This window comes from Echiichthys vipera (genome assembly GCF_963691815.1).
Source record: "Echiichthys vipera genome assembly, chromosome: 7".
NCBI lineage: Eukaryota > Metazoa > Chordata > Actinopteri > Perciformes > Trachinidae > Echiichthys > Echiichthys vipera.
In genome coordinates, this window is record NC_139832.1 from 18,437,481 (window position 1) to 18,462,267 (window position 24,787).

A 24,787-nucleotide genomic window follows, 5' to 3' on the forward strand; every position below is an offset into this window, starting at 1 on the left:
ATGGTGGTCTGACAACAATTACGGTGCAGCACATCACATTATTGTGCAGGAGACTGTTCTCGTCTGGAGTCCAAATGAAGTCAAAAAACAGACCCCCCCTCCGATGGTGCAGGATGTCAGAAAAAAAGTCAGGAAGTGTGTTGACATATAGTGTGTGGAATGTGTGTGCTTCTCCACCAACATCTTGTATAAGCTGTGGGAGGGTTGTGTGGGCGGGATGAGAACGGGTTGGTAGGCTCCTCCAACCAACCATCAAAACACCCACCACGCCCCCCTACACTGTGTGTGTTTGTGTGTGTGTAGGTGCATGCCCTGCTATTTCCAGGGGATCCCATCTGTCTCTGCTGAACTGAAATGAAAGACATTCTTTAGGGACCCACACACTCACTGCCAGCTGCAACTTGAAATGATTAGAAATATGTGGATACACACAATGGCCTGATTAATAGATGGAGGCTAAACCCCCATTATTTTTCTTTTTAGGGAAAAATGACATTCGAAAAAAAACAACAAAAGGGAGAGCGAAACATGAAGGATGGGGTGAGTGCCTCAGTTACTTAGAGACGTGCGGTCTGGAAGGGTCGTTTTCTCCACCGCACACCTCCTGGCTGCTATGTTAGTTTTATCTTTGTAAACACTCTAACAGGAAATGGTGTTCGACGGCACTGCGGGGAAACATTACCACCAGTAAAAAGCGTCAGTATTCCAGGAAACGTGTTTTCTCTCAAAGGTATCAAAACGAAATCCTATTGAGACGCTTGACCAAAGTACTTGGTCAAATTTTTAAGCATTACAACTAAATTCAACACAATAATGTAAAAACACAATTTTCAGACATCAATTACAAACAACTGGTGATGTACAAACATGATACATTATAAGTAAAACTTTTCAATTTCAATTCCTTTCACAATGTTTTCCTTATATTTTTCCCAAGGTTCTGTGCAAAAAGAACATATTTGCACACAGAATGCAGCAAGAAGATGTGTCAATATCTTCTGTCTGTGTATCAAATCAGTAAACACTATTTATTTACTCTGTTTTCTGATTTCCAACCAAAAGCTTGATTTGCTTTAGTTTGAGAGTTTGCAGGTAATTTCAGTGTCATGTCAGTCATGCCCAAAGCTAAGACAAGTAAGTGTATGTGTACCTTGATACCACTTCCAGACATGTTTTCATTCCCAACCCAATACGAGTTGCCCTGCTGTGTGTTTACTCTGCCTGAAAGGAGGACTTAGGAGAATTATCCAGCTCTCTCCAGTTGCTAGAACTGCCCGTAGGGCTCCGATTGGTCATCTTAGTCAGTAATGTGGTTCTGCGGACACTGCTGTCTGAGTCCTCCTTCTTGAAGTCAGCGTTCATTTTGTGGCAGGGGAAGCAGTGCACAAAATCCTGGAGGAGGTGGCCGCTGAAGATCATGTATATCCATGGGTTACAGCAGCTGTTGAGACTGGCAAGGAGCGCAGACAGAGTCACTGCTGTGTTCTCAGAATCTAGGGAACAGAGAGAGGAGAGAGGAAAAGGATGATTAATGTGCAAAACATCTGGTCCAGGCTGAGCTTTAGAAATGCCTGTCTAAATCAATTCATCTGGTGTTGAAATGTAAAACCTAATTTTTTCTAACAAGAAGAGAAAATCTACCAAATTCACATGTTCAAATTTCTTTTGCAAATCATTTTTTAAAAGACTTTGCATTTTCTAGATGTTAATGAACTAATCTTTCTAATGCGTAATTGATTCTGTCCCAGTATTTATCAGACAAAATATAAGAGGAACTTGTTATGAGTGGGGTGTCCCAGGGCCCACAACTGAGGAGGCGGAAATTCTGTAAACAAAGAAAAGACTCTAATCTGGGAACTCGAGGATTCCTTAGCTTCTCCTCCGTTTCTGCAGTGAAATTTTAATTCTTAAGGCTCACGGTGCTTTATCTCATGTAAATGAAGTGGTTTGTAAACAATAGTCTGTCTAAACATTTTCTTTTTGGAGTGTGTATTAATTTTAATCCATGTACGCATATGTTTGGTTTTAAAGCCGTGCGTAAAGGCTGTGCGCACTTTCAAAGTGTGCGCACAGACTTTTTAGAGTTTTACATTCTGTTATAATGAAAACACTTCTAGTTTAAATTCTTCAACACTCACCAGCCCACTGGAAGTTTTCATCCCACACAGACCACATCTGCACTGTGAAAAACGGCGCCCAGCAAATAATGTACGCCAAAACGATGACAAAAGTCATTTTAACAGTCCTCAGTTTGGCTCTTGATATAGTTTTAACGCTGCTGACTGAATTATTCCCAATTAGTCCGTTCTTGCTCGCAGCACCAGCCGTCGATTTCTTTTTCTTGTATTTGATATTTTTCCATATGCTGCGACAAATGAAACCGTAGCATATCATGAGAATTACCACTGGCACGAGGAAGATGCCCACAGTTATCCAGGTGATGTACGCCTTGGCGCCCCACGGTTCAATGAAGTGCGCCCAGCAGTCGTAAACGTCCGAGCCGTTCTTAATCTCGCTCAGGGAGAATATAAAGTACTGCGGAGTGCTGAACACCAGGCTGAACATCCACGTGGAGATGATCATGATGTATGATCGCTGGGTGGGCTGCTGGAGGGTTTTCAGAGGGTGGCAGATGGCAATGTAACGGTCCAGGGTCATCATCACCATCATATAGGTGGAGGCAAACATCCCCATCACCTGGAGGTGCTTGACTATCCTGCAGAGAAAGTCTGGACCGTAAAAGCGGAAGGTGATTTCCCAACAGAGCTGCGGCAGCACCTGGAAGAAGGCGACCACCAGGTCTGCCAGGCTGAGGTGTTTGATGAAAAGGTGCACCCGCGACATCTTCTTCTTAGTGTTGTACATTGCGAGCAGGACGCTCACATTCCCAATCACGGCAACCACGAAGGTGATGCTCAGGACCGTGATTTCAATTTGGGCCACCTCCTCGTTTCGCGCAAACGGATCAGATCCGTTCGGGTGGATGGTGTTGTTCTCAGGCTTTTCCATCATTGGGTCATTAAAGGGACTGAAAACCACAGACTGGTTCCCTCCTCTCAGGAGCAACGCATAGTCAGGAGTGTCCCTCTGTGCGCCCTAGCAGATACAGTGCCAGAGGGGCTGCGAGGTGCCTCTCCGATCCGTATATGGAGCTACCTGATGCTCACAGAAGGGAACCCGTTGCTCTCTCACTTGTTGCTGCTGCCGGACTTTTTAAACTCGAATCGAATTTCAGACCGCGTGTGCGTAAAACAGATACACTGCAAAAAATAAAACACCTTGAAAATGTCCACGTTTTCCCCCACACCAGACGTGTGCATCCTGCAGGGAATTGAATTAAGTAATATAATTAGATTTAAATAGATATTTTTTCTGCAGATTGATTAGTTTAAAGACGTATCCCTCTGAAATTGCGCTGCAATTAGAACCTCATTAAACAAATGAAAGCCTTTTTAAATCAAAACATGTTGAAAAAAAGAACAAATAATTGCAAGTGTTGTTTTTTGAATTCTTTCTTTCTTGCTTTGGGATGTATTTTTTTTTAAAGGTCGTTATGATGGCTAAGTTTTTTTTTTGCAGTGCAGAGCCAAGCCCATCCCATGGTGGACCTGGCCTTCGCATCAGCACAGATCCTCCCACTAATAACTTTGGCCACGTGTTTAAAACACAATATTGTTTGCATTAAAAGACAAAAACACACAAATAACAACTGCACAATTCCAAGCAGTAAGTTGATTAACAAACAGTAACAAATGAGCAGATTTTAGTGCAATAGGAATATTGACCAACACACTGGAATGATGTTTGCTTTTGCCAAGGCCTTGTGCAATGAGCAACTATTCAAAATAGTTTATATAAAGTGCTAAGCTCAAAGAATCACCACACTTGATCTAATCAGGGTCAGTGTTTCCTGTTAATTTCCAGTCATATGTTAAACTGAGAACATTCAGGCTGCAAGAAACTAGTTTTGACCATTAAAAATGTTTAAATTAGGGGATTTGTGTGGGTTTTTTTGTTTCTGTATGAGTATGTGTAGGATGGCGCTGGATGTGATCGGAACTGGAGGTATATTTTAACTTGACATTATAGCCTTTTGCACTGATTGGATGTTTTTCTGACTCTCTCACAGCTTCCCTTATTAGAGCATCATTCCGTTTACCGTTTTTTTCATGCATCTTCAGTGCTGCCTCAGTTTCCAAGTGATCTATTACAATGTAAATTGCTTGTTGCAGTTTCCATTGCGAAAGCACATGATTGCAGACTAGCTATAGCTCATCTGATCCATGTGCTGATACTGCGGATGGTTATCTTTATTGCGTTCACATAGCAGTCACTGCCCTGATCTTCCTGCTTTCATTTCCAATGGCCATATAGTAAGTGGTGCAAATTAGAGCCCCCTTACTAAAATGTTCTGCTTGCCTCTTGAACTGGCTTAGTGGAATAATAGAGTTTCCTCAATTATCTCTGCACCAGTCTCTGCTAATCTTCCAGCCAGGGACATTTCTGATGCCATGGGCTTCTGTTGACCAGCTAATCAGACCCCTCCTATGGGAGCCCTGTTATGTGACTGATTTCAGTTTCCCCCGTCCACTGTGTTTCAGTATTGTCTTGTCCTGGGGGTTCAAGCACAGCAGAACGGATGTCTCACTTCATGCTCGACTGAACCACGTTTACCCTCATCTCCTGTTTTTGAAGATGTTCACCGGAGACGTCCTGTGCTGTTATTAAAGCTCCAGGCTTGAGTTGTCTCATCAGTTTCAGAACATGAAGGCTCTGTTCAGCGCCTACAACTGTGGACGGTGTGTCTGAGCCCGGGAATCATGGGAATGCATGTTGTGTCTCCAGTAGCCGCAGCAGTCAGTCTGAATCATTTCCGTGATGTTTCCCTTTTATTCACGGATTTAAAGTTCTGTAAGAGCCTCTCAGACTCGGTGGGAGGTTTTTGCTCTTAGGGATGGCGAATCTTGTGAAATAGCTGCTTATATGTCATAAAACAATGTTTTTCTTGCACAACTTAAAATTGTTATCAGAAAGCTTTTTGAATATAAACACCTCTTCATCCTCAGATAGCTCTCATTTTTAATCTGGTGTGTGGACACAAAGGTAGAAGTATATTGTTTTTGTTCACTATTACATCTCTCAGCCTTTCAGTTGGTGAAAAACATCAGTAAGACTCACTGTGTGCTCTGTTAAAAGCTGTTTCTAAAATTGAACATTACGTGTGAGGACTTATACGCATGTCATTGGCATATGTAATCTCATGCATGAGAAGAATGCCCGCTCTTAACAAACCTCATAGTACGCATGCTTCCCTTGTTCTGTCTGGCTCATATCATCAACACCTCATGCATTTTAATATCCCATTAGTTCATCCTGCTCCCTATATGACATATACATTGCTTTTGACACAGACTGATAAAGAGTTGGAGCAACTGAAAAACATTTAAAACGAGAGAAGCTGTAAAGGTCAACAGCCTGAGTCAGTGTTGTATCTGTTTTTTATAGTATTCATAAAAGCACAAAGATCACGTCAAACAAAACATTTAATTATTTGCTTACTTTATGGATGAACTTATGACAATTACCAGGACCTCTGCAGAGGCCACATTATTCACTGAATATGTAAGTTATTATGTAATATTACGTTCTCCTTTGGCCTTGGGGCTGAGCCTTAATCAGTGCTTCAGTAAACACGATATACAGGTTTGTATTTGTGAAAATTTGTGCCTAGTACACAGTTGTTATGCAACCTTGACCTGAGTAGAAGATATATTGGAAGCCTATATATATATATTGGATTATGTATATGGATTTGTTTGGAGCCTCTTATTGCCTCTGTGTTTGAATTTAAAAGACTACTGTGGTCTTTAAATAGTTTTATTACCACAAATAGTGTGCGACTATCGGTTTCTTTTATCAAAAAAAATATATATATTTATACTACATCTACCTGGAGTTGAGATGTGCTCCTTCTAACACAATTTGTTACAAGTCATTTTATGAAAATTGTGCTTTGGGTGTTGAAAAGCAAAATCCTGTTTACTCTGTTATCATAACAAGATATGGATAGTTTTCATTTTTGTTGTGCAGCGTTCTCGACATGAAATCTACTTAGGTGTGGTTCTAACAACTAACAACATAGCAGAAATTATCTCTCTGTAATGGGAACCTTTTGAACAGGTCTTATCACATTATTGTGATATTGATATGAAATCACTCCTTTAGCCACAGAAAATGAAAACGTAGGAGAGTTTTGTTTTTTCCCAAAAAATAAAACAGTAGTGACGTAGATCATTTGTTCAAACGAAAATAGCCAGGCTCAACCTAATGAGTCCTGCATTCTCAATGAGTCATAGAGATGTTTGAGACCATTTCCTCAGTGGACAGATCTACTTGTCCTGCGTAATGACCAGCTGTAGTGCTCTCACACGGACACCATCAGTATCACATGAACAGATTTCTCTTCACATTTCATTGCTTTTTGGTTTCTTGGGCAATCCATTGATCTTACAAGTGTATAATGAGTGTATTTTGTCACTTTTAGTACAAAATATAAATGAAAAAAATTCATAATTCTTTGTATACTTCTTTTATCTGCCTTTTGCTAAAACAATATCTTCACAGTGAGGCTTTTACATTTATATGAATGATTTACTCTGTAAAATGGACAGCAAATAGCCAACTAGAGACCATCTTTAGTTGGTTGTATTTTTACACCAATACAATCTGCTCACAGATAGACAGACATGCAAACAATGATATATAAAAAAATACTCAAAACCAGTTCTCCAGGACCAAACAAGGTGAAAAAAAACACACCCGTGTCGCTGTCACAGCTGGTAAAGACATTACAACAAATGCCACAATACTTTGTACTGAACGCTTCATATATTTTTAGCCCTGCTAGCAGTATGGCTCTAGGGATGTCAGTGTCATTCTCTGAGTGTGTCCATCTGTCGGGTTTCCCCTATGGTGCAGACTGAAATATCTCGACAGCTACTAGACAGATTGTCACACCATCTTTATTACAGACATTCATGGCCCCCATAGGATACATATTTGAGGTTTTGGTGACCCCCTGACATTTCCTTTACACCCACCATGAGACATGATGACATTTGTGATTTAAATGAAATGCCTCAACAACCATACGTTGTATTTGTATATTTTGTATATTTTTGTAGAGAGGAATTGTAATAAGTAATAAGATCTTTGACTCTTTATCTAAGGATAAAATTTCTCTGACTTTCACCTGTTGTGAAGAATGCACTAGAGTGCCTTTCACACATGTACTGCAAACATGAAATTCAGAATCTGGACAATGCGCAGCTGGGGGTTGTATATGAGAATACAAATGTTCATTCGTGTCAGTTATCAAACGGTGTTAATCCCTGCCAGCTTCCTAAAACTGGGTATTCTCCAAGTGGGCTCATGTGTGAACACAGCCAGTGTTCAGTTATTCTCCGGTGTATTCACCCATGGAGCGATGGGTGCATTGATGTTTATATCATGCTGTGGCAAACAGCGGAGCAAAAGCAAACTTCAGACGGATGAATTACGAAGGGTGTATTACTCAAAAACAGCACTAAAAACGTCTAACTGGAGAGACGAGATTTAGGAACTTATGTCAGTGAGGACTGACCCTAACATCATTAGACAAATTCAAGAAATGGCAAGAGACCTGGTTGTCCATGGCCAATGACCTCTGATGACCTTTTTATGCCCACCCCCCTCCAGTAAGTGAGAACGCATCTGGACTATCTGTGGACCGGATTTTCCTGATGTTATCTAGGGTTCATATGTGAAAATGGCCGAGGTGTGCTTTTGTACTTGTCATTTAAGTCTTTTGAGAAAAACATAACAAATACAGACGCTTACATAAGGGGCACAGGGGCTCAACTGATTGTTTTCACAAGCTTGACAAATATGTGAATTATATGCTATAGCATTTGAACATCTAAAATAAATAAAAAATCAAATAAGGTAAAAGGCCTAAAGTCAGAAACAGGCATTGGGTGATGGGGCAGGCATGGGGGTCACAACAGGAACAACAAACACTAAGGCACAAGCGCAACAGAAACTCTGGTAGGGAATGAATGGAAGTTGGGGTCAGGTGATAGGTAATGGTGGGAACACAGGTGTTGCTGAAGGGCAGGTGGGAGCAGCAGGGTCTGAAACCACAGGAGAGTAAAATCCACAATATAAACTTAACTGCTCTTGCCGCTTAGCACAAGACTGGCATGAAAACTGTCTTGAAGCCCTGTAATAAATCTGGGAAATGAACTAAAAATCACAAACAAAAAGTCATAAGCAGAATCTCAACTGTGACCTTTACATATACATACAAATACTGTATATATATATTTATCATGAAATATTACCAAGAGTGTGTTCACATTTCATCACATCTCTGCAAGGTTGATCTTATTTTAGATGTAGCAGCATCCCCCACATTGCAAATGTAAGTACTTATTCTGATTTACTGTTACGAGAAAGATAGAAATAATCAAGATCGACTGCACTTTCATGTGCTTATTATATATTGTGCTTGACCCACTGGCACAGGCTTGTACAGCAGACATACAGTAATATTCTCTTCTGTGTAGATGAGCTGTCAAATCATTTACACTTGTATCTTTATGAACATCTGTTCTGATGTTCGGTAACGACCTCTGTTTGAATAAAAGTACCACTATATTTCTCCGCTGCGCTCAGTCAAAAAGCCAAGGCTGTTTGAAGATTGAAAAGTTTTTTTTGAATAAAGAAATTCATATATAATCTAAAAAGGAATAAACAGAACCTTGATCTTTAAAGCAAAATGTGTGATGAAATGATTTCCTCAACGTCTGATCCCTCGCAGGTTGATCCTGATGGTGTGCTCATGGCTACGACCTGTGTTAGAAAATTCTGCATTAAACATTCGATGTGAGACATTTGAAAAGGATATGCATGCAGCACTGATGAGAAAGTTACTTTCAATATAAACACAGAGTTATTTATATGAAGAAAGATTATATAAGCGTAAATTCTAAAGGCGTGGGGGTTCTTTTTCTGTGCGGATGTTCATGCATGTGGTGGTTCCTGTGTGTCCTGCGGTAACTGAAGCTTTGAAGCCTATGGGAAAGTCTGAGGCATCGACACGACTCATCAATCAGGAGAGTAGACAGCAATGTTCTCACTGCAGTTTCCACAACGTGTGATCTAATAACATCAACCCTCTAGTCCTCATTCTGATCCTGTCTGTTAATTTGACTGGAAGGCAACTGAATTGTAGAGTACATTTATAAAATAAAGAAAATATCTCTATATCATTAGGTGCTTTGTTGGATTATTTAAAGAGTCTAGTCCTCTCTTTCTATCTCCCTCTATACCCTCTTATTTGTTTGCTTTTTTCAGTGAAATGTTTGTGTTACTGCTGTCTGTGACTCAGCATTTGGCTAATCTTTTGAAGAAAGGGATTCATTCATAAATAAAATGTATAAAATCATATATAGAGTACATAATACATTTCAAACCTATGGGTGTATGTTTGATAAATACAGAAATAGATGTTGGGTGGAGCACAACTAAACATCACTGCCTTTGTTTACATTCTCACCATCATTATCTTTAGGGAAACAGATGGGTCCATGCATTCCACACTTACCGTATATTACACACACACACACACGCACGCACGCATGCACGCACGCACGCACGCATGCAGACGCACACAGGCACACATAAGCACAGGTTCGTGTGTGCGTGTATATGCCGTCACCAATGCAGACACCAGTGATGTTGTCAAAAAACTTTTAATTCAACAGCTGCAGGAAGTAAAATTGGGTAAAGTTGAAAATTGAAATTAAATGAGAATACCAGTTCTAATTATCCAATTATTCCTTAGACCAGCCTCCAAAGAAATGGGACAGACGTTGCCATGAAGTGAATTTCAGCTTCAATCTTAATTTTCAGTAATGCTGTATTTTGGGACCAATCCACCACCCTAACGAATTACAGTGCATTACTTTTCATAGGTATATGTATGACAGTGAATGAGGACAGCCTGGTATTTGGGGTTTCTACTACTACATGTTTATATACTTTTAAGTTAAAAAAAAACATAATTTTTTTTCTGTAGTTCAGAGGTTGAGTGGGTCGTCCTCCATTCAGACAGGCAAGACGCTGAATCCCAAATTGCTCCCTGTGCTGCGCATGGATGGGTGAATGTGGTTTGAATGATTTACATTAGATCAGATGATGGGCCGGTAGCCTCTGCTTCAGTGTATGAATGTCAGAAGACTTAAAAGGCGCTATATAAGTCCATTTACCATTCATAGTATATGTATGTCTGGATATACTTGTATTTACCCTCTTACTGAAACGCTTTGTTTTAATTAAAAAAAACGCATATCTTTTGCTACGTTTACACCTCGCATCCACACCACTCCTGCATTTCTGAGCCCCTTAAATGGAGACATGCTGCTGAGCCAGATTTAGTTTGGGATTTCATCCTTCTTATGTGGGTACACCTTTTTCTTTGCCATGGCTTCGTGGCAATGGATAATGCTCCCATGTACTGGGATTGGAGATCTAAACTCAAGACTAAAACCTCACGCCACAAGAACAGCTTCTTCCCCTCTGCAACTGGCCTCTTCAACATAAAGGCCCGGGCCACCCCATTGACACACACTCTACTTCTCACTGCCCCCTGAGTCCTCCCACCCCACGCCACCCCCAACCATTACATGTTATATTAACGTCCACATACTCCTGGTGCGTTGCACTAACACCATCACCTGCACATATGCACATTTTACTTTTAAATTCTATATCTATAATATTTGAATGTCTCTCTTTATTTAGTTGTTTGGGCTAAATTATATGTATTCTTTCTGTATTTCTTATGTGTATATTTGTATATTGGTGTCCACTATGCACAAAATCGCCAGGTCAAATTCCTGGTATATAACCTGCTTACATACATACATACTTTTCCGTTGCTGTTACCGACTTATACTCTTTTTACCGTTCTCCCTTTGTATTTGCAACTAATACATAGATGATTTTCAACCACTGAGTAACGTTAGACAATCGGCTTCCTGTTTACACCGGCACGTGCACAAGCACTGAAAGACATGTGCCCTTTAAGACTTGAGAAGCTCAGGGGAGAACCATTCAAATATGGGCACACGCCAGGACAAAACAAAACAGTAACCTCTCACAGATTGATGATTATTTTCCATATGTCATTTTTTTAGGTCTCTCAGTAACTGGGCAAAATTTCAAAAGCCCGGAGCTGAAATAAATCATGGTGTTTAATGAGCATGTACTGTAAATCTACAAGTTTGCGAAAAGAGTGCAGCAATATAACACCACTAAATAAGACCTGTCACCATAAAACAGAAGTGCTAGTTTGTGTACATTTAATGGGTGACACTTAATCACTCAAAAGGAAACAAATAAATGAACCTCCTTAATGTACATACTTTAAATTCCTGCTCTTTTTATTTTCGTGTAACACAGGAACGAAAGGTGTTCGTCACTTATCCTTCTCTGTTGAGAGTTGAAGGGCAAACAGAAATAGATGTGACTGAGGTTGGGGCCACCTGGCTGATAATGGTACACAAGAGCACTCCAGCTTGGCCTTTTACCCAATTACAGTCCTCCTTCTCTTCCCTTCTTGCTCTTATTGTTCGTGATAGACTCACTGTGTCATCTACTGCATGCCATCCATGCTAGCTGAGGTAAAAATGTATATATCCTTTATTAAACCAGGTAAATATTATACGGGATTTGTGTATGCATGTATGAGTGTTTATTCCAACAGTATGTAAGTGTTTATACATTAAGTTGAGCTTATATGGAACCAATCCAGGTTTGGATACAGTGAGGGATGTTGTCATAAGCTTGAGTCTTACATGGAGTTGTAGACATTCAGAAATATTTACTGGACTCTTGTTACCTGGAATTTCTAAAGGCAAGATTGTGACCCATATATTTTGTATTTGTATCTAATGCAAATATATATGGTTATATAATATGGTTTAGGTGAGGGAAAGATTGTGGTCATAGCAAACAAATGATGCCTTTGAATTTGTTAATGTTAGGCAAGTAAAACACTTGGTCAAGGTAAAGGTTGTAGAAAGATTTGGTTGACAATTAACAAAAAGGTTTTCCTGTTTTGCCAAATCCTACTCCAGCACTGGAGCACTGGAGTAGGATTTGCCTCCCTCACACATACATTTGTGAAAAAAGTTTCGGACGGAGGTTTGTTTGGGTGGTACATTTGCATGTGAGGAGGTTAGCCCTGGCATTAGAATGGCTAATTCCCTGTGAAAGAAAACACCACAAAAAAATTACAAAATATGTATGTTTACTGTGTGCTGAGACCAAAAAAAAGGACAAACATTATTTGATCATCAGTGACCTAGAGGTGAAGTCTGGAGCAAGTTAAAATCCCAAACAATTTGCTTGTTAAAACATTGCTCTTGCATACAGTAAACTTATCAACCCTTTTTCACACAAGCTCATGATAAGTAGAATGGATCAGTACACTCACCAAGTCAATGTCACTGGCACACGCCGCTGCCATATGTGGCAAATCAACTCCGACTGACGATGTCAGAAAACAGATCAACATGTGGCATGATACTCTATCAATAAGCACCTCATACAATCCCACTTCACAATAGCCAAACTTTAATGAAGTTACTCTAATGATTTTTAAATACTTGGCCCAAGAAAACAGGAAACATTGAACAGGAAATTCCCCAACTTCTTTCTTAAAGAAGTCTCAGTGTGGATCTCATTTCTGTCCCTATTGTGCAATGGTTTTATTAGGAAGAGATTGAAGGAATAGATCATTGGCTGCTAGCTGAAGCTTTATATAATGACAGTGGTATCAATTTTCTCATCCAACACTCTACAAGAAGGGGAAATTTGTATTTTATATTTATTTAGTTAGTAAGGCACAAAGTAATGTATGTTCGAGTGTGTTTATTTGACAGGTGTCTCTCTGTATGCCCAAATTTGGATTTTTTGGCTTGACTGCTGTAAATGCACAAAGATGGTGTTTGAATATCTCACTTTTAGAAACAGATGGTATTGACACAGACACTGTGTTTGTTTTTCTACTTTAGTCTTTGGTCTCTTTCTCTATAAGGCAAGAGAACAGGAACACACTTTTCTTCTGCCTGTAAACACAAGACTGATCTATGTATTAAACTTCTGGTTTATGCGCAGACATGTTTTCCAATACAAACATTCTGGTGAGAGGTTGACCGGACACAGGCTAGTCACAGTGAATGGAAGAACAACCGCTATGCCCCCCGGTGACTCTGCTTTCCGTCAAGGATGACCCAGAGATCTGGTTCACAGAGGAAACTGCTCTGTCCACATTGTCCTCAGAGAAGAGCCCCCTCTCATCTCCTTTTAAAGGAATTAGCTATGGGATAGCAAGCCGACAGTCACACGCAGCACTGTGAGGCTCTAGGCACCACGATTATTTGATCAAAATAAACAACTGATGACGGGGGTGGACGAAAAGTTCAGGACACAAATGTCCGTACAACATTTCTTGGCAATCCAGCCAGTAATTGTTGAGATATTTCAGTTTGGAAAGTCTGAACGCATTGGACCGAGCAACAACTACACAGGTGGTTGCACATAGTCACCTGTCATCCTTTTTAATTTTGCTTATTTTTGTATTAATCTTACAAATTGATTAAAACTTTTGGTAACACGTTTCATGAATAATTAACTATAATGCATTCATAATACCTCATGACTACACTCGTAAATACACAATGCTTCCTGGGGTCCGTTTCACAAAGCAGGTTTAGTGAAAACTCTAAGTCTGTTAACCCTGAAATGAGGGACACTCTGAGTTTTCCATTTCACAAAGGGAGGTAACTCAAACCAGAGACAGAGGGGTAACTCTAGCCTGTTTCACAAAGAGAGGTAACTTAACCTCTAGTTCAGTTACCATGGTAACATGCTCTCTGGAACTAACCTGGTTGGGACCAGGTTTTTCTCAGAAAACCTTGAGTTTCTCTCTGTCTCCGCCCTCTTTCAGCCATACACAGTGTTTGATTTCCTCATTCATTCAGTCAGCGGGCGAGTTTTGTCATAGTATAGTTCTGTCGTCTGTTTTTTCAGAAAATCATTGCAAACATCAGTCATTATAAGTTATATTAGGTGGCGACTATTTCACTACCATGGCATGTCCTTCTGATAATGATCCCGTGGATGAAGGTGTAGCATTAGTGCACAGAGAATTAAATATTCGTTGGGAGATGATTATCAAACTATTGATTATAGATGTTCTTGCATTTCCAGGCAATTCTCTTTTTGAGCGGTACCGTCTCATATCCCAGCAGATATTATGTGTTGCGCTGCGTTTTTTTTGCAAATGGGAGTTTTTTATACAACATATAAAACAGCCACTTACAGTAATATTTACTTTATAATGTAAAACATGCTCAAACATGAGGCGTCACCATGAGATTGTGCCAATGTTTTACCTGTTTGAACAATGTTTTTATGTTACATCTTAAGCTGCTGCCAAGTGCGCTTCTCCCCCGTGTGAAGCACCTAAATTAAATAAACTAATAGGCTACCACTCAAGCAGTTTCCCCTGTGATATTATTGTGATTGGAAAGGACTACATTTAAAATTGCGCACTGACCCGAGCAGCAATGTTCTCCCACGCCGTCTCCCTCTCTTTAGCTGCTGCAGTGGTGTTTGTTACACTTTCGGTCAAACTCTCCGTATGAGCGCATTAATATTTACAGTTGCAGTTGTAGCGTAGCCCTCCCCTTCCCCATTGCTATGGTGACTCGTCGAATCAGGGCTCCATTGATGCTGTCTTTTTATACTTGTGGCGAACGCGCTTAACTCCAGGTCAAACTACTCTGAGTTGATCAACTTAACGCAAATCTGCTGTTCTGGAACTGAAAACTCAGAGTTTCCTATCTCAGAGTAGATCAACTCAGAGTTCAGGGTTAGACTCAGAGTTTGTTGAACCTGCTTTGTGAAACGGACCCCTGATGCACTATATCAACAAATATAAAGCATTATAGGCTTATACGGATTATAATGAATTATAAGTTCAAGAGTGTTGTGGATGCTCTTGACTAGCTATAAACTAATTATGTGGGCGTGTAGTACATTATAACTACCTATACTCACCCATACACACCTCAACAATCAACTGTAGTAAGGAATCATAGGGTGGAGTATAGACATGAGTACCGGCACGGAAGTAAAACTATTTACGTCTTTGAACGCCACATTTTTTCGGCTCCAAAAGTCACAACAACAACACAAACTCTGGTTCATCTAAGTCATGCAATAACACAAACTAACTGATTGAGGCAGGTAAAATCACAGTTTTTGTCAAAGGAGTCTGGTGGCTTTGAACAAAGCGATATGTAGGATACTGCTGCGGACAATGGTGGAGCAAAACATATTTCAGCCGCCTGAGGACCCCCTAAAAAAATCCATATATCTGTTTAAATGTTTGCTATATTTACAATATTTCCCAGCTTTACCTTGCTCTCAGACAGCTCTTTCTAACACAGATTATTCATAAACCTGTTGAGTAGCGTACTGTGGTAACCTACGTCACTGCCTTTTTGCTAAGGCTGACTTGGCAGTTTCCATTTGAAAAAGAACAAACTGTAGACCCAGTCCACTTTTAAATATGTCGACATCATATGAAAGATTCATTTGTGAATAACTGAAGTTGATATTTCTCTAAGACAAGAGTTCAAAGTGTTCCAAAAAGTGTTCAATGAAATCACATGGGTGAGTAAAACAAAAGACATGCACAATGTTTATTTTTAAACTTTCACATCCTTCTTGTCTGTTGGCAGGAGACACGGGTTTCCCAGAGTCAGCTGAAAAGCAAGAAGCAACATTGTTTCTGTTTGAACATCAGTTTTCTTATTTGTCCACCATGAAGTGCTTCCTGCATTGAACATTTTAAGAGTAGACAGAACTTCAACTGTGAAATACAAGGCACATTTTAGTACCCTGAGTCAAGATGAAGAATGGAGATTTTCCTGATAACCACATAACAATTCTCTGAGCCGGCTGGATTACCCCAAAGGGCCCCTGGGCACTGACGCTCAAAGCCCCCTAACCTCCACACACACACACACACACACACACACACACACACACACACACACACACACACACACACACACACACACACACACACACACACACACACACACGCACACACACACACACACACACACACACACCAGGACCAATAAAACTTATGAGAAATTATGAGACTTAATTTTCTTGACAACACCTTGTATTTCATTCTGATTGGATAATTCTGAGATCAAGAGCATCAAGCTTTTTTCCCTCCCATCACAGCTCAGGGGCCCATTGGCACATTCCCAGATTGCTCATTTGAGAGATACAGACCTGTGTCTCGAGCAGGCAGGACATTACATCAGCCCAGAAGCTCTATCATTATTGCTTTGTCTCATCACAAAAACATGTTAGATCACTGATCAAGATGCTCCTTTGTAGTGTCTGCCATTTATATCTGCAGCAGTTCGGCTTGCTGCAGGATCAGTAGGCATTTCGGTGAGTGCCAGGCAGTTTGAACATTTCTATTTCACTCTCCCTAACCACGCTGAGTTGATCTCAAACAATTTCTGCAGAACGTAGCTTGTGAGCCATGGAAGCCATTTAGCCTCTTGACACTGCATGCCTGCCGGTTCCCGAAAAATAATAAAAAGCTGATGAGATACACGTCATGCCAAGTGGTAGGCTGTTATGAGGCATGGTGCAAGGACTTGACGTTGGGAGCGCTCACAAAGCGAAAAGACAGCAGAAGAAAAGCAATCAATTAATTATTACAATAAATCAATTTGCTCTGACCCTATCTGTCCCTGATGCTGCTATTCTCCCTGATTTCATTTTTCAGTGGCAGCTATTTCCATATCTGTGAATAAGCCCTCTCAAGACTCTTCTCTGAGATAACATCAAACAGACCCATATCCTCTGGAATAACAACTTTACATGAAACCCTAGATTCTGTTGAATCTTAGTTTATTTTGGACAGCTAAATTTCCATTAGACGCTGATAGAACTATGTGACAGGTACGGACTGATACTGTTAAGATTATTTGCTTTCCTATTGTGACTGATAGACTGTTGGAATCTGTGCACAACTTAAACAACAAGTGTCTGTTTAAGAGGGTTTAAGGGTAAAGAATCATGGGTCTCTTCTTCTTAGCGTCTATAAAATGAAATCTAAACAGTGCCAAAAGACAGGACATGATAAATCCAAGGAGATATTTAGGTTACACGTTGTTTTTTAATCCTTCAGTGGGATGATGGTTAAGTTAATTGATTTAAACAACTTGAATTTGCACATGAAGCCAGAGAAGCTATTTTATTATTTCATGTTTTTAATCCCATATATAATCTCTTTTAGTCCTACCATTCCCTAAACTCCAGTTTATGTACAACCAATTCATGTTTGTGATTCTTATGTCTTATAGCTCCATATACGTTATACATCAAACATGCAGAATCCATTTTTGTTGGCCAGAGCTCATGTTATTATTCTGGCTTGCATGTCTGACATGTGCAATGTCAATAGCTGGCAAATGCTGAAAGGTGCCCGTTCTTTTAGATAAAAGCCATCGCTAACTGAGTATTTCAGAGCAAGTGGCTGTGTTAGGTCACTGCCAGTGTGGAACAGATCTGTCACTGCACTAACCTGCAGACTTCCAGTGTTGACTGAATTGTCTGGATTGGACTCTGAGCTTTCTCTTTCTACTGTGGATTTCTTTCAGGGTCTTGTAGGCAATGTCAAAAGGTTGTCTGCTGATAAGAGATTTATTTTTTAAAGGCCGTTTGGTTTGCCCAGTCAGCTCGTATCTGCTTAAACCTCTGCTCAGTATCAGAGGTTTGATATATGGTGTTGGTTTAACCTCAGATTATTGACCCAATTGTCACAGTGTACGTTACATATGATAAAGAAGATTAATGTAATGCAGATAGCTATGGATATATTAAAGCCTATGCACACAACTTGAACTGAGGACATTACGCATGGATGCACACACATTGTCAGTACACTATCCTCAGTGGCCTCTCTACACCCTGGCAATAGCATGGTTGTTGATTCATCATGGAAAATGTTCCTTACTACTTAAAAGTTCTGGCTAATTCATCCAATTATTATTTATTTATGTATCTATTTCATTACTGGTTTAAAAGAAGCATGCTAAATTCAAATTCATGAACTAATTTTTTTTTTAAAAGGCCACTAATCTCCCACGCCAACACAGGCAGCTCAACACAACAGAGCTCAAATGGAGTGGTTGCTATTCTTGTCTCAGCTGTTGCCTCAGAGGGCCACTTACAGTATAGTATTTGTCTTGACATTTCAGACCCAAAACAATATGGTGAGGAGGCAGAAATAAGCATGCTGTAGTTAGTATGGCACTGCACCTGTATATCTACAGGCCGATACACAGATTTTAATAAGACACACATAGTTTGATTGATTGCATTCATATTGAGATGCTTTTAAATCATGTCAGAGACCCATAAATATTTCCACCTTTGGATTAAAGGTTTGCTTCATTACAAAAACTGAAACGTGAAAATCAATTTAATTCATCTTTCTCCATTTCTGTTTGATTCTAATTTTGTGGCATATTTAATTTAATTACTGTATTATCCGTTTTATATCTAAAACTCATACTTTCCACCTATTTTGGCCAAGGGCACACTTTAAAAAGCCTTCAAATAAAGGTAGAAAAATAGGCAGAAATCTTCATGGGTCCACTTGGTTTGTAGTATACAAATTATATTCCAAATTATTTTTACTCTTGCCAGGTGGTGACCCAGCATGTTGCTGCAAGTGCTGGGACTTATCCTCGTAGCTTGTCTCTGTCTAATGGTAATCTGCCTTCTCTCATCTCAAAAACTCACTGACATATTTTATCTTGATAAGTTAACCCTTACTAAAACTGAAGAGTAAAAATTATAAGTTGTGGCATTACAAGAAGCGTTATGTCTGACTAATTCTTGGCTGGGAGCAGTGACTTCCTCTCTCATTTTTACATTCATCCGCCACTCCTCTCAGAAGCTTCATAATTTCTGAAAGAGATCAGTTGTTTTTGTCTTATTAATAATCACAGTGTGTGACTGAGACACTTTGAATAAGAGTAGCACATCTTTTCATCAATGGCAAGTTAATTGAGTAAAATGCTTTGATTACTTAATGTTTCAAAGTAGAGTTATTTTTGAGACTTCACCAAGTTAGCATTGTGTTTCAGTTTATCAAAGTGTGGTTACCGCACTCCTCTCCAACCAGCCAAATCAGCTCCATAGGAAATGGGATTGGGGCATGCCAGTGATTAATCCGCATCTTTAAGGCCAGTGGATGAACAGACTTCAAGCTGAGCACAGCTTTTATTCTCTACTAGGGAGCAAACTGATGACTTTTAGAATATGTCATATATTTTATGACGTAATTGGATAACGTATTGCTCTAAGGATTATAGCTGACAACAGACACTCTGATGTACAACTGAAAACTAGAGATAATCAACAAAACAATAACAAACCAAATAAATTGCTTGGTCAATCGTTTCATTAGTTTAATGAGTCCTCGTGGTTAACCTGGCTCTTCAGATGGTTTGTTAAAGAGAACCATCTGTGAAGGACTCATTGGAAACTGATTGGAAAAAGGGCAGGCACTTTCAAAACATATCTGGCAGGTGATTGAATGAACCATCTGTCTATCAGACCCTCACCAAAGTCAATCAGGAGAAGAGAGAAAACACATTTTCCATCAACAAGAGCCTTCAGTGCTGTTCTCTTCTTTCAATGACGAAAAGCTCTCCAGTTCTGATAAAACTGATGCTATCGCAGCATCTAAGCTAACTTTTTTACTTCTTGTCGTGTTGTTGTTGTCTCCAGCTCTCCCCTCCTACCTTAACTGCTAGTAGCTTCTCACAGGACGCTGATTGGCCGGATTCAATTCAATTCTAGAACCATCTGAGAAGGCTTTACAGGAGAACACCCCCCTCAACTGCCAGTAGCTCTTCAGAGGAAGCTTATTGATCAGATGACTTCCAATCAAAGCACAAATGCATTACTTGGAGCCTGATACGCTGGATTTCTGTGTGACATGTGAAGACAATTCTCGTGTGATCTTGTGTAATCCAGCTGATGAGAAAGGTCAGGAAACTCTTATCAAAGTGAAAAACAATGGATTGATTAATCAATGTAAGACAGAAAACTAAATAACTGTTATTTCAACATGGTCTTCAACTAATGAGGACACTGTAAATGCACTTACTGAATTGATATGTATATTTGTTTAAATGAGTCATAGATGAAAAAGCTGAATATTTGTATTTATCATATTGAAAGTATAATCATGTTTCCCTGCTGTCTTTACAAACAGGATATTAACAAACCTTTAGCAGCGTCAGAACCAACAGTTTTTCATCTCTTATACTTATGATTTAATCAAAAGTTTCATATCTGCTCTAAAGCCATTTTGAAAACAGTTTTAGCAGATATATTGATTTTAAACTTAATTTAATAAAAATGAAACAAAAATAATGTTCTTGTAAATTGAATAAATATATGGTAATTCAACAAGATGCTTAGTTTCCACAACTCATTTAGAAATTGATTCTCAGATGATGCTCATTTTAACAACTTTTATTTTCAAGTTTGAAACAATATCCATACAAGATTGTTTGACTCATTTTATTAAAATTATATTTAAAAATAAATGATTTATTTCATTAATCATGTTTTGTTGTTGAGGTGGTTAACCTTGAAGCATAAAGTTGATGTCAGTCCAAATTATTATTCTAAGTTTAAGGAATCTGTATATAAATGTGAACAACTGAACTTTCTTAGACTGCCTAATTCAACATTTTAAGGTAGTCAGGATACAAATCTATGGCAGCGTTTTTCTTCTTCTTTTTTTTTTAGCTGAGACATGTACACTTAGTTCAACCTAATTCAGTTTTAATTGAATTGCAGCAGCAAGAGGACATTTCCTCTCATCAGGCACAGTGAGAGTTTAATGTCTTCAGTGTGACCCAGGCATCACCCCTCTCACATGCAATCTTGGTCTGGTGGATATTCCCAGTAGTGTTCTTATACTGTTGGTTAGGATTTGTTACTACAGACCCCTCAGGCTACAGTGTCATGTCTCTGTTTCATATCCTGAATCCCGTCACTGAATGTCGTAAAGGACAGCAAATATTGATCTTCCTTCTGTGGTACATGGCGGCGCTCACATCTGAAAAAGCTCTTTGTTTTTGATAAGGTGGCATCAGTGGGAAAGGTCAACAAAATTTTGTCAAAAGAGCAACCGATAAAAGAATCTTATACCCTAGACTGTTTTAACCCCCAGACCTGACTTATATTAAAACATTATGTAACCAGTTAGATTCATGATGCTTCCGTCACAGAGTGAAAAAAGAAGATTTGCACTTGGTGCTGAACGCTTAATCAAGGTTCTTCTTTTCTCTTAATGAAAGTTTACCCAAAGGCAACTGAATTATGTTATTAAACTTTAAAAATTAATATCATTTGACAAATATGATCCCTCATTAACCAGTAAGCTGATTTTGTAATAGAAAAGCCTAATGTTGCGTTAAGTTCACTTACTTGTGTTACTTGCGTTACTTGTGCTACTCATGTTAGTATTAGTATTATTGTTAAGTTGAACTGAAATTTTTCAACTTATGCTGATGATGCGAATTATAGGAATTTTGAGTTGTGTCGATCGCTATTTGGTGACATATCAATGAATGTATGTAGTAACTGATTAAATTAAGTATCACATTCATTATGTGAAAATCTCTAAGTGTTAACTAATCACTTAAAGTCATAGTTGCTTGGTTATTTATTAATAATGATCATAATCAATTCATAATGAATGCAACATGTATGAGTCATGCAACAGTTGAGCATTACTTTATGTACCCATTTGTGAAAAGTGCTCTCCTAGTCACCGCTACCATTCACCCTCATTCATTCTGGGATTCTTGTCAGGTTTGAAGCAGGCAGGGGGAAAGAAAGCAGATGATCTGACCCTGAGACGAGGGGACACTGTGCTTGTGATGTAATACATTTTACTGAAGTAATTAACTGAAACTACATGGAAATGATCAAACACAAAAATATGACAGGCAACAGGAGCTGTTTGAGTATAAGTATTCAAAATGTTTCTTCCTCCCTGTCAGTGTTGTGTCCCTGCTTAAAGTAGAGAAAACATATGGGAGTGTGTGTGCCAAAAACAGGAAATCACTTGTTTTTGAGTTTTTATTAAAATGTAAAAAAAAAAAAAAAAAAAAAAAAATAGCTTGTCTTGAATAACGAATACTGGGTTCATTGTAACTAAAGTCCATGCTGTTGCTGCTATTCCCATTTCTCTGTACTCAGCTGCTGGGAGACATACTGACAGAAACACACCCCTCCCTCCAGGTGACCAGTTGAGCTCGGCTGGGGAAAGGGAAAGTGTCTTTTAGCAAGGCAGCAGGCGTAACCTGATGAGAAGAAGATCAGAGCTCTTTGAAACACATCCTCAGCAGAAACCTGCTCAGAAAATGTTTTTACGAACTCGTGTTTGCAACCGTTCAGAGAAACATACACCAGGTAGATTTTTGAATTGGACCGACAGCCCATTAACACCTTCTCCTCAGAGAGGATTATGTTTGCCTGGCCTATAGCTTTCCGCATCTCCCTCATCATGTACGTCTGGTCATCCTTCATCCAGAGACCAATCTGTATAATCAACCCCAATGGAACACAGCAGAAACTACAAATGGTGAGCACCACTACTGTGATAGTGTAATTGTTTATGTAATCTCCTAAAGCCCAGAGAAGATATGAAAATGATGCAAATATAGAAAATTCTACCATGATTAAAAACAATATTACACCTGTAATGTAGACCAAAACCCTAAGCCAGAGTGGGCGCAACCACACTTTGCTTTGAGAGACACTGTTGACCATCCTCACAGCCTTTCTGTACTTCTCTTGGTCCTCAATGATCAGGCGCAGTTGATCTGGTACCTCCATGTCACTAAAGTGACCACAATCCCATTTATTGAGTTCCTCATCGTTGACAGCTATCAACGGCTGCAGGGCCTTCCCGTTGTAGATAGAGGGAGGCTGGAAGGGCACCACAGTGGAGCCCTGCAGCTGCTGGTTGGGGGTGCAGAGCACCTTGAGCAGCTTATTCTTAAAGTCGGGGTCACTGGCCTCAAGGTAGGTGAGGTGGCAGAGGTGGAGAGGAACAGTGACTCCTGGCTCCAGCAGTACTGGGACAATGGGTTTCCTCTCCAGACAGTCTCTGAATAGAGACATGTTGGCCTCCAGGAGACACCAGCGGCTCCTTACAAACTCTGGGCTGAGAACCAGCAGGACCTTCTGGCTCTCCAGAATGCAGTCAGACATGTTTTCCAACACGGTGCGGCCAGGAGTGAAGTCCCGCTCGTGGTAGCAGACCTTCAGGCCGCAGGACTCCAGCTGGTCGATGAGGGAGTGGGTCCACTGGTAGTCAGTGCTGCTGTAGCTGATAAAGACATGGTAACACTCACCAACTCTCAGTGTGGGAGCAACATAAATAGAGGGAGACAGTGGGACAGCAGGCTGTGACTGAATGTCTGCAGTCTCCGGTGAATTCATTGACTCCATTATCTATGAAAACACAGAAGGGAGAATAAATTATGATTTATAAATACAGACATCTAAGATTCAATATAGTCATTCTTTACATTTGTATAGCTACAGGAGTCATTAAAACACACATTTAGAGGTCATCCTACTGCTCTGTGATCAAGTTGCTGCTCAGCATTACTCACATTTTAGAGTGTAAGTAATGCTGAGCAGCTTACTTAAAAAATGTTAAGTAACTGTAACTAATTGTCTTGCTGTAAGTTAAGTTGACTTTAAATCTACTTGTTAAGTTTACTTTAAATCTAGTTTTATTCACTTCATTTTGTGAAGTTATTCAAACTTAAAAATAGCAAGCATAGTAAACTTGATCTTTGTGTAACCGACTCAAGTTAACAAAGTTAGTCTGACTTAACTGAACAGTTGTGTTTACTAAAAATCAGGCTAGCAGACAAAAGAAGGATACATTTGCAGGCTTTTTTTATTGGAACACTGCACATACCTGTTCATGGTGCAGCAAATTCAAGCAAATATAATGAAGAGTGATCACACTGTGGCTGATCAAGAACAGAAAGTAAACTCAGGAAACAGAAAGAGAAAAACATCGTCACTGTTCTGCTTTAAGGTTTGTTAAAGGAACAGTGTCCATTCTGATGCCTGAGTGCATTCTGGTATAAATGAAGTTACTGTACCTTTAATGGCTCTCAGTGGCTCACATTAGGCAAGACATTAATGGATGAGTTTTTTATCAAATAGTAGAGACAATCTTGTGGACACTGAAGCCCTATTTGGACAGGATTAGTTTAATCTGGGGTAAGATCAATTTCACCGGAGGTTTTAGTCCTGTTTGAATGCGCCATGTCAGTAAGTATTCAAGGGAATGTCAGTTAAAATTACGGTGATTTTCACCTACGGTAAAACAATCAGGAAAAAATCCCTCAGGTAAAACTAGTCCCATCCGAATACGACCCCCTGTATATAAGTTGATATTCCCTCATATCCCGTCAATACATCCACATGTTTTGGAGCATGGAGGCACTTGAAGAAGCACTCTTATCTTTTTTTTGATAATCAATACTGTCTTTTAGTTTTGTGTTTAATTAATTTT

The 24,787-nt window shown here is 39.5% G+C and overlaps 1 protein-coding gene across 1 annotated transcript; it reads right to left on the reverse strand.

Annotated features, from left to right (window-relative positions):
• Nucleotides 1–24,246, reverse strand: avpr1aa (arginine vasopressin receptor 1Aa). The gene is made up of 5 exons (XM_083916461.1): nt 24,182–24,246; nt 22,921–23,703; nt 22,618–22,785; nt 2,139–3,096; nt 1–1,493 (listed from the first exon to the last, which is right to left on the reverse strand). The coding sequence occupies exons 2-5, from the start codon at nt 23,698–23,700 to the stop codon at nt 1,213–1,215; spliced, it is 2,187 nt and encodes a 728-aa protein (XP_083772587.1). The 5' UTR covers nt 23,701–23,703; nt 24,182–24,246; the 3' UTR covers nt 1–1,212.
• Nucleotides 24,247–24,787: the final 541 nt, after the last annotated feature.

Coding starts and splice junctions, on each gene's coding strand:
- avpr1aa (XM_083916461.1), bottom strand. CDS start 23,700: ATGGAGTCAATGAATTCACCGGAGACTGCAGACATTCAGTCACAGCCT. Junction 22,786..22,920: donor TAATATTGTTTTTAATCATG/GTAGAATTTTCT, acceptor TTGATTATACAG/ATTGGTCTCTGGATGAAGGA. Junction 3,097..22,617: donor ACGGTTGCAAACACGAGTTC/GTAAAAACATTT, acceptor TGTATCTGCTAG/GGCGCACAGAGGGACACTCC.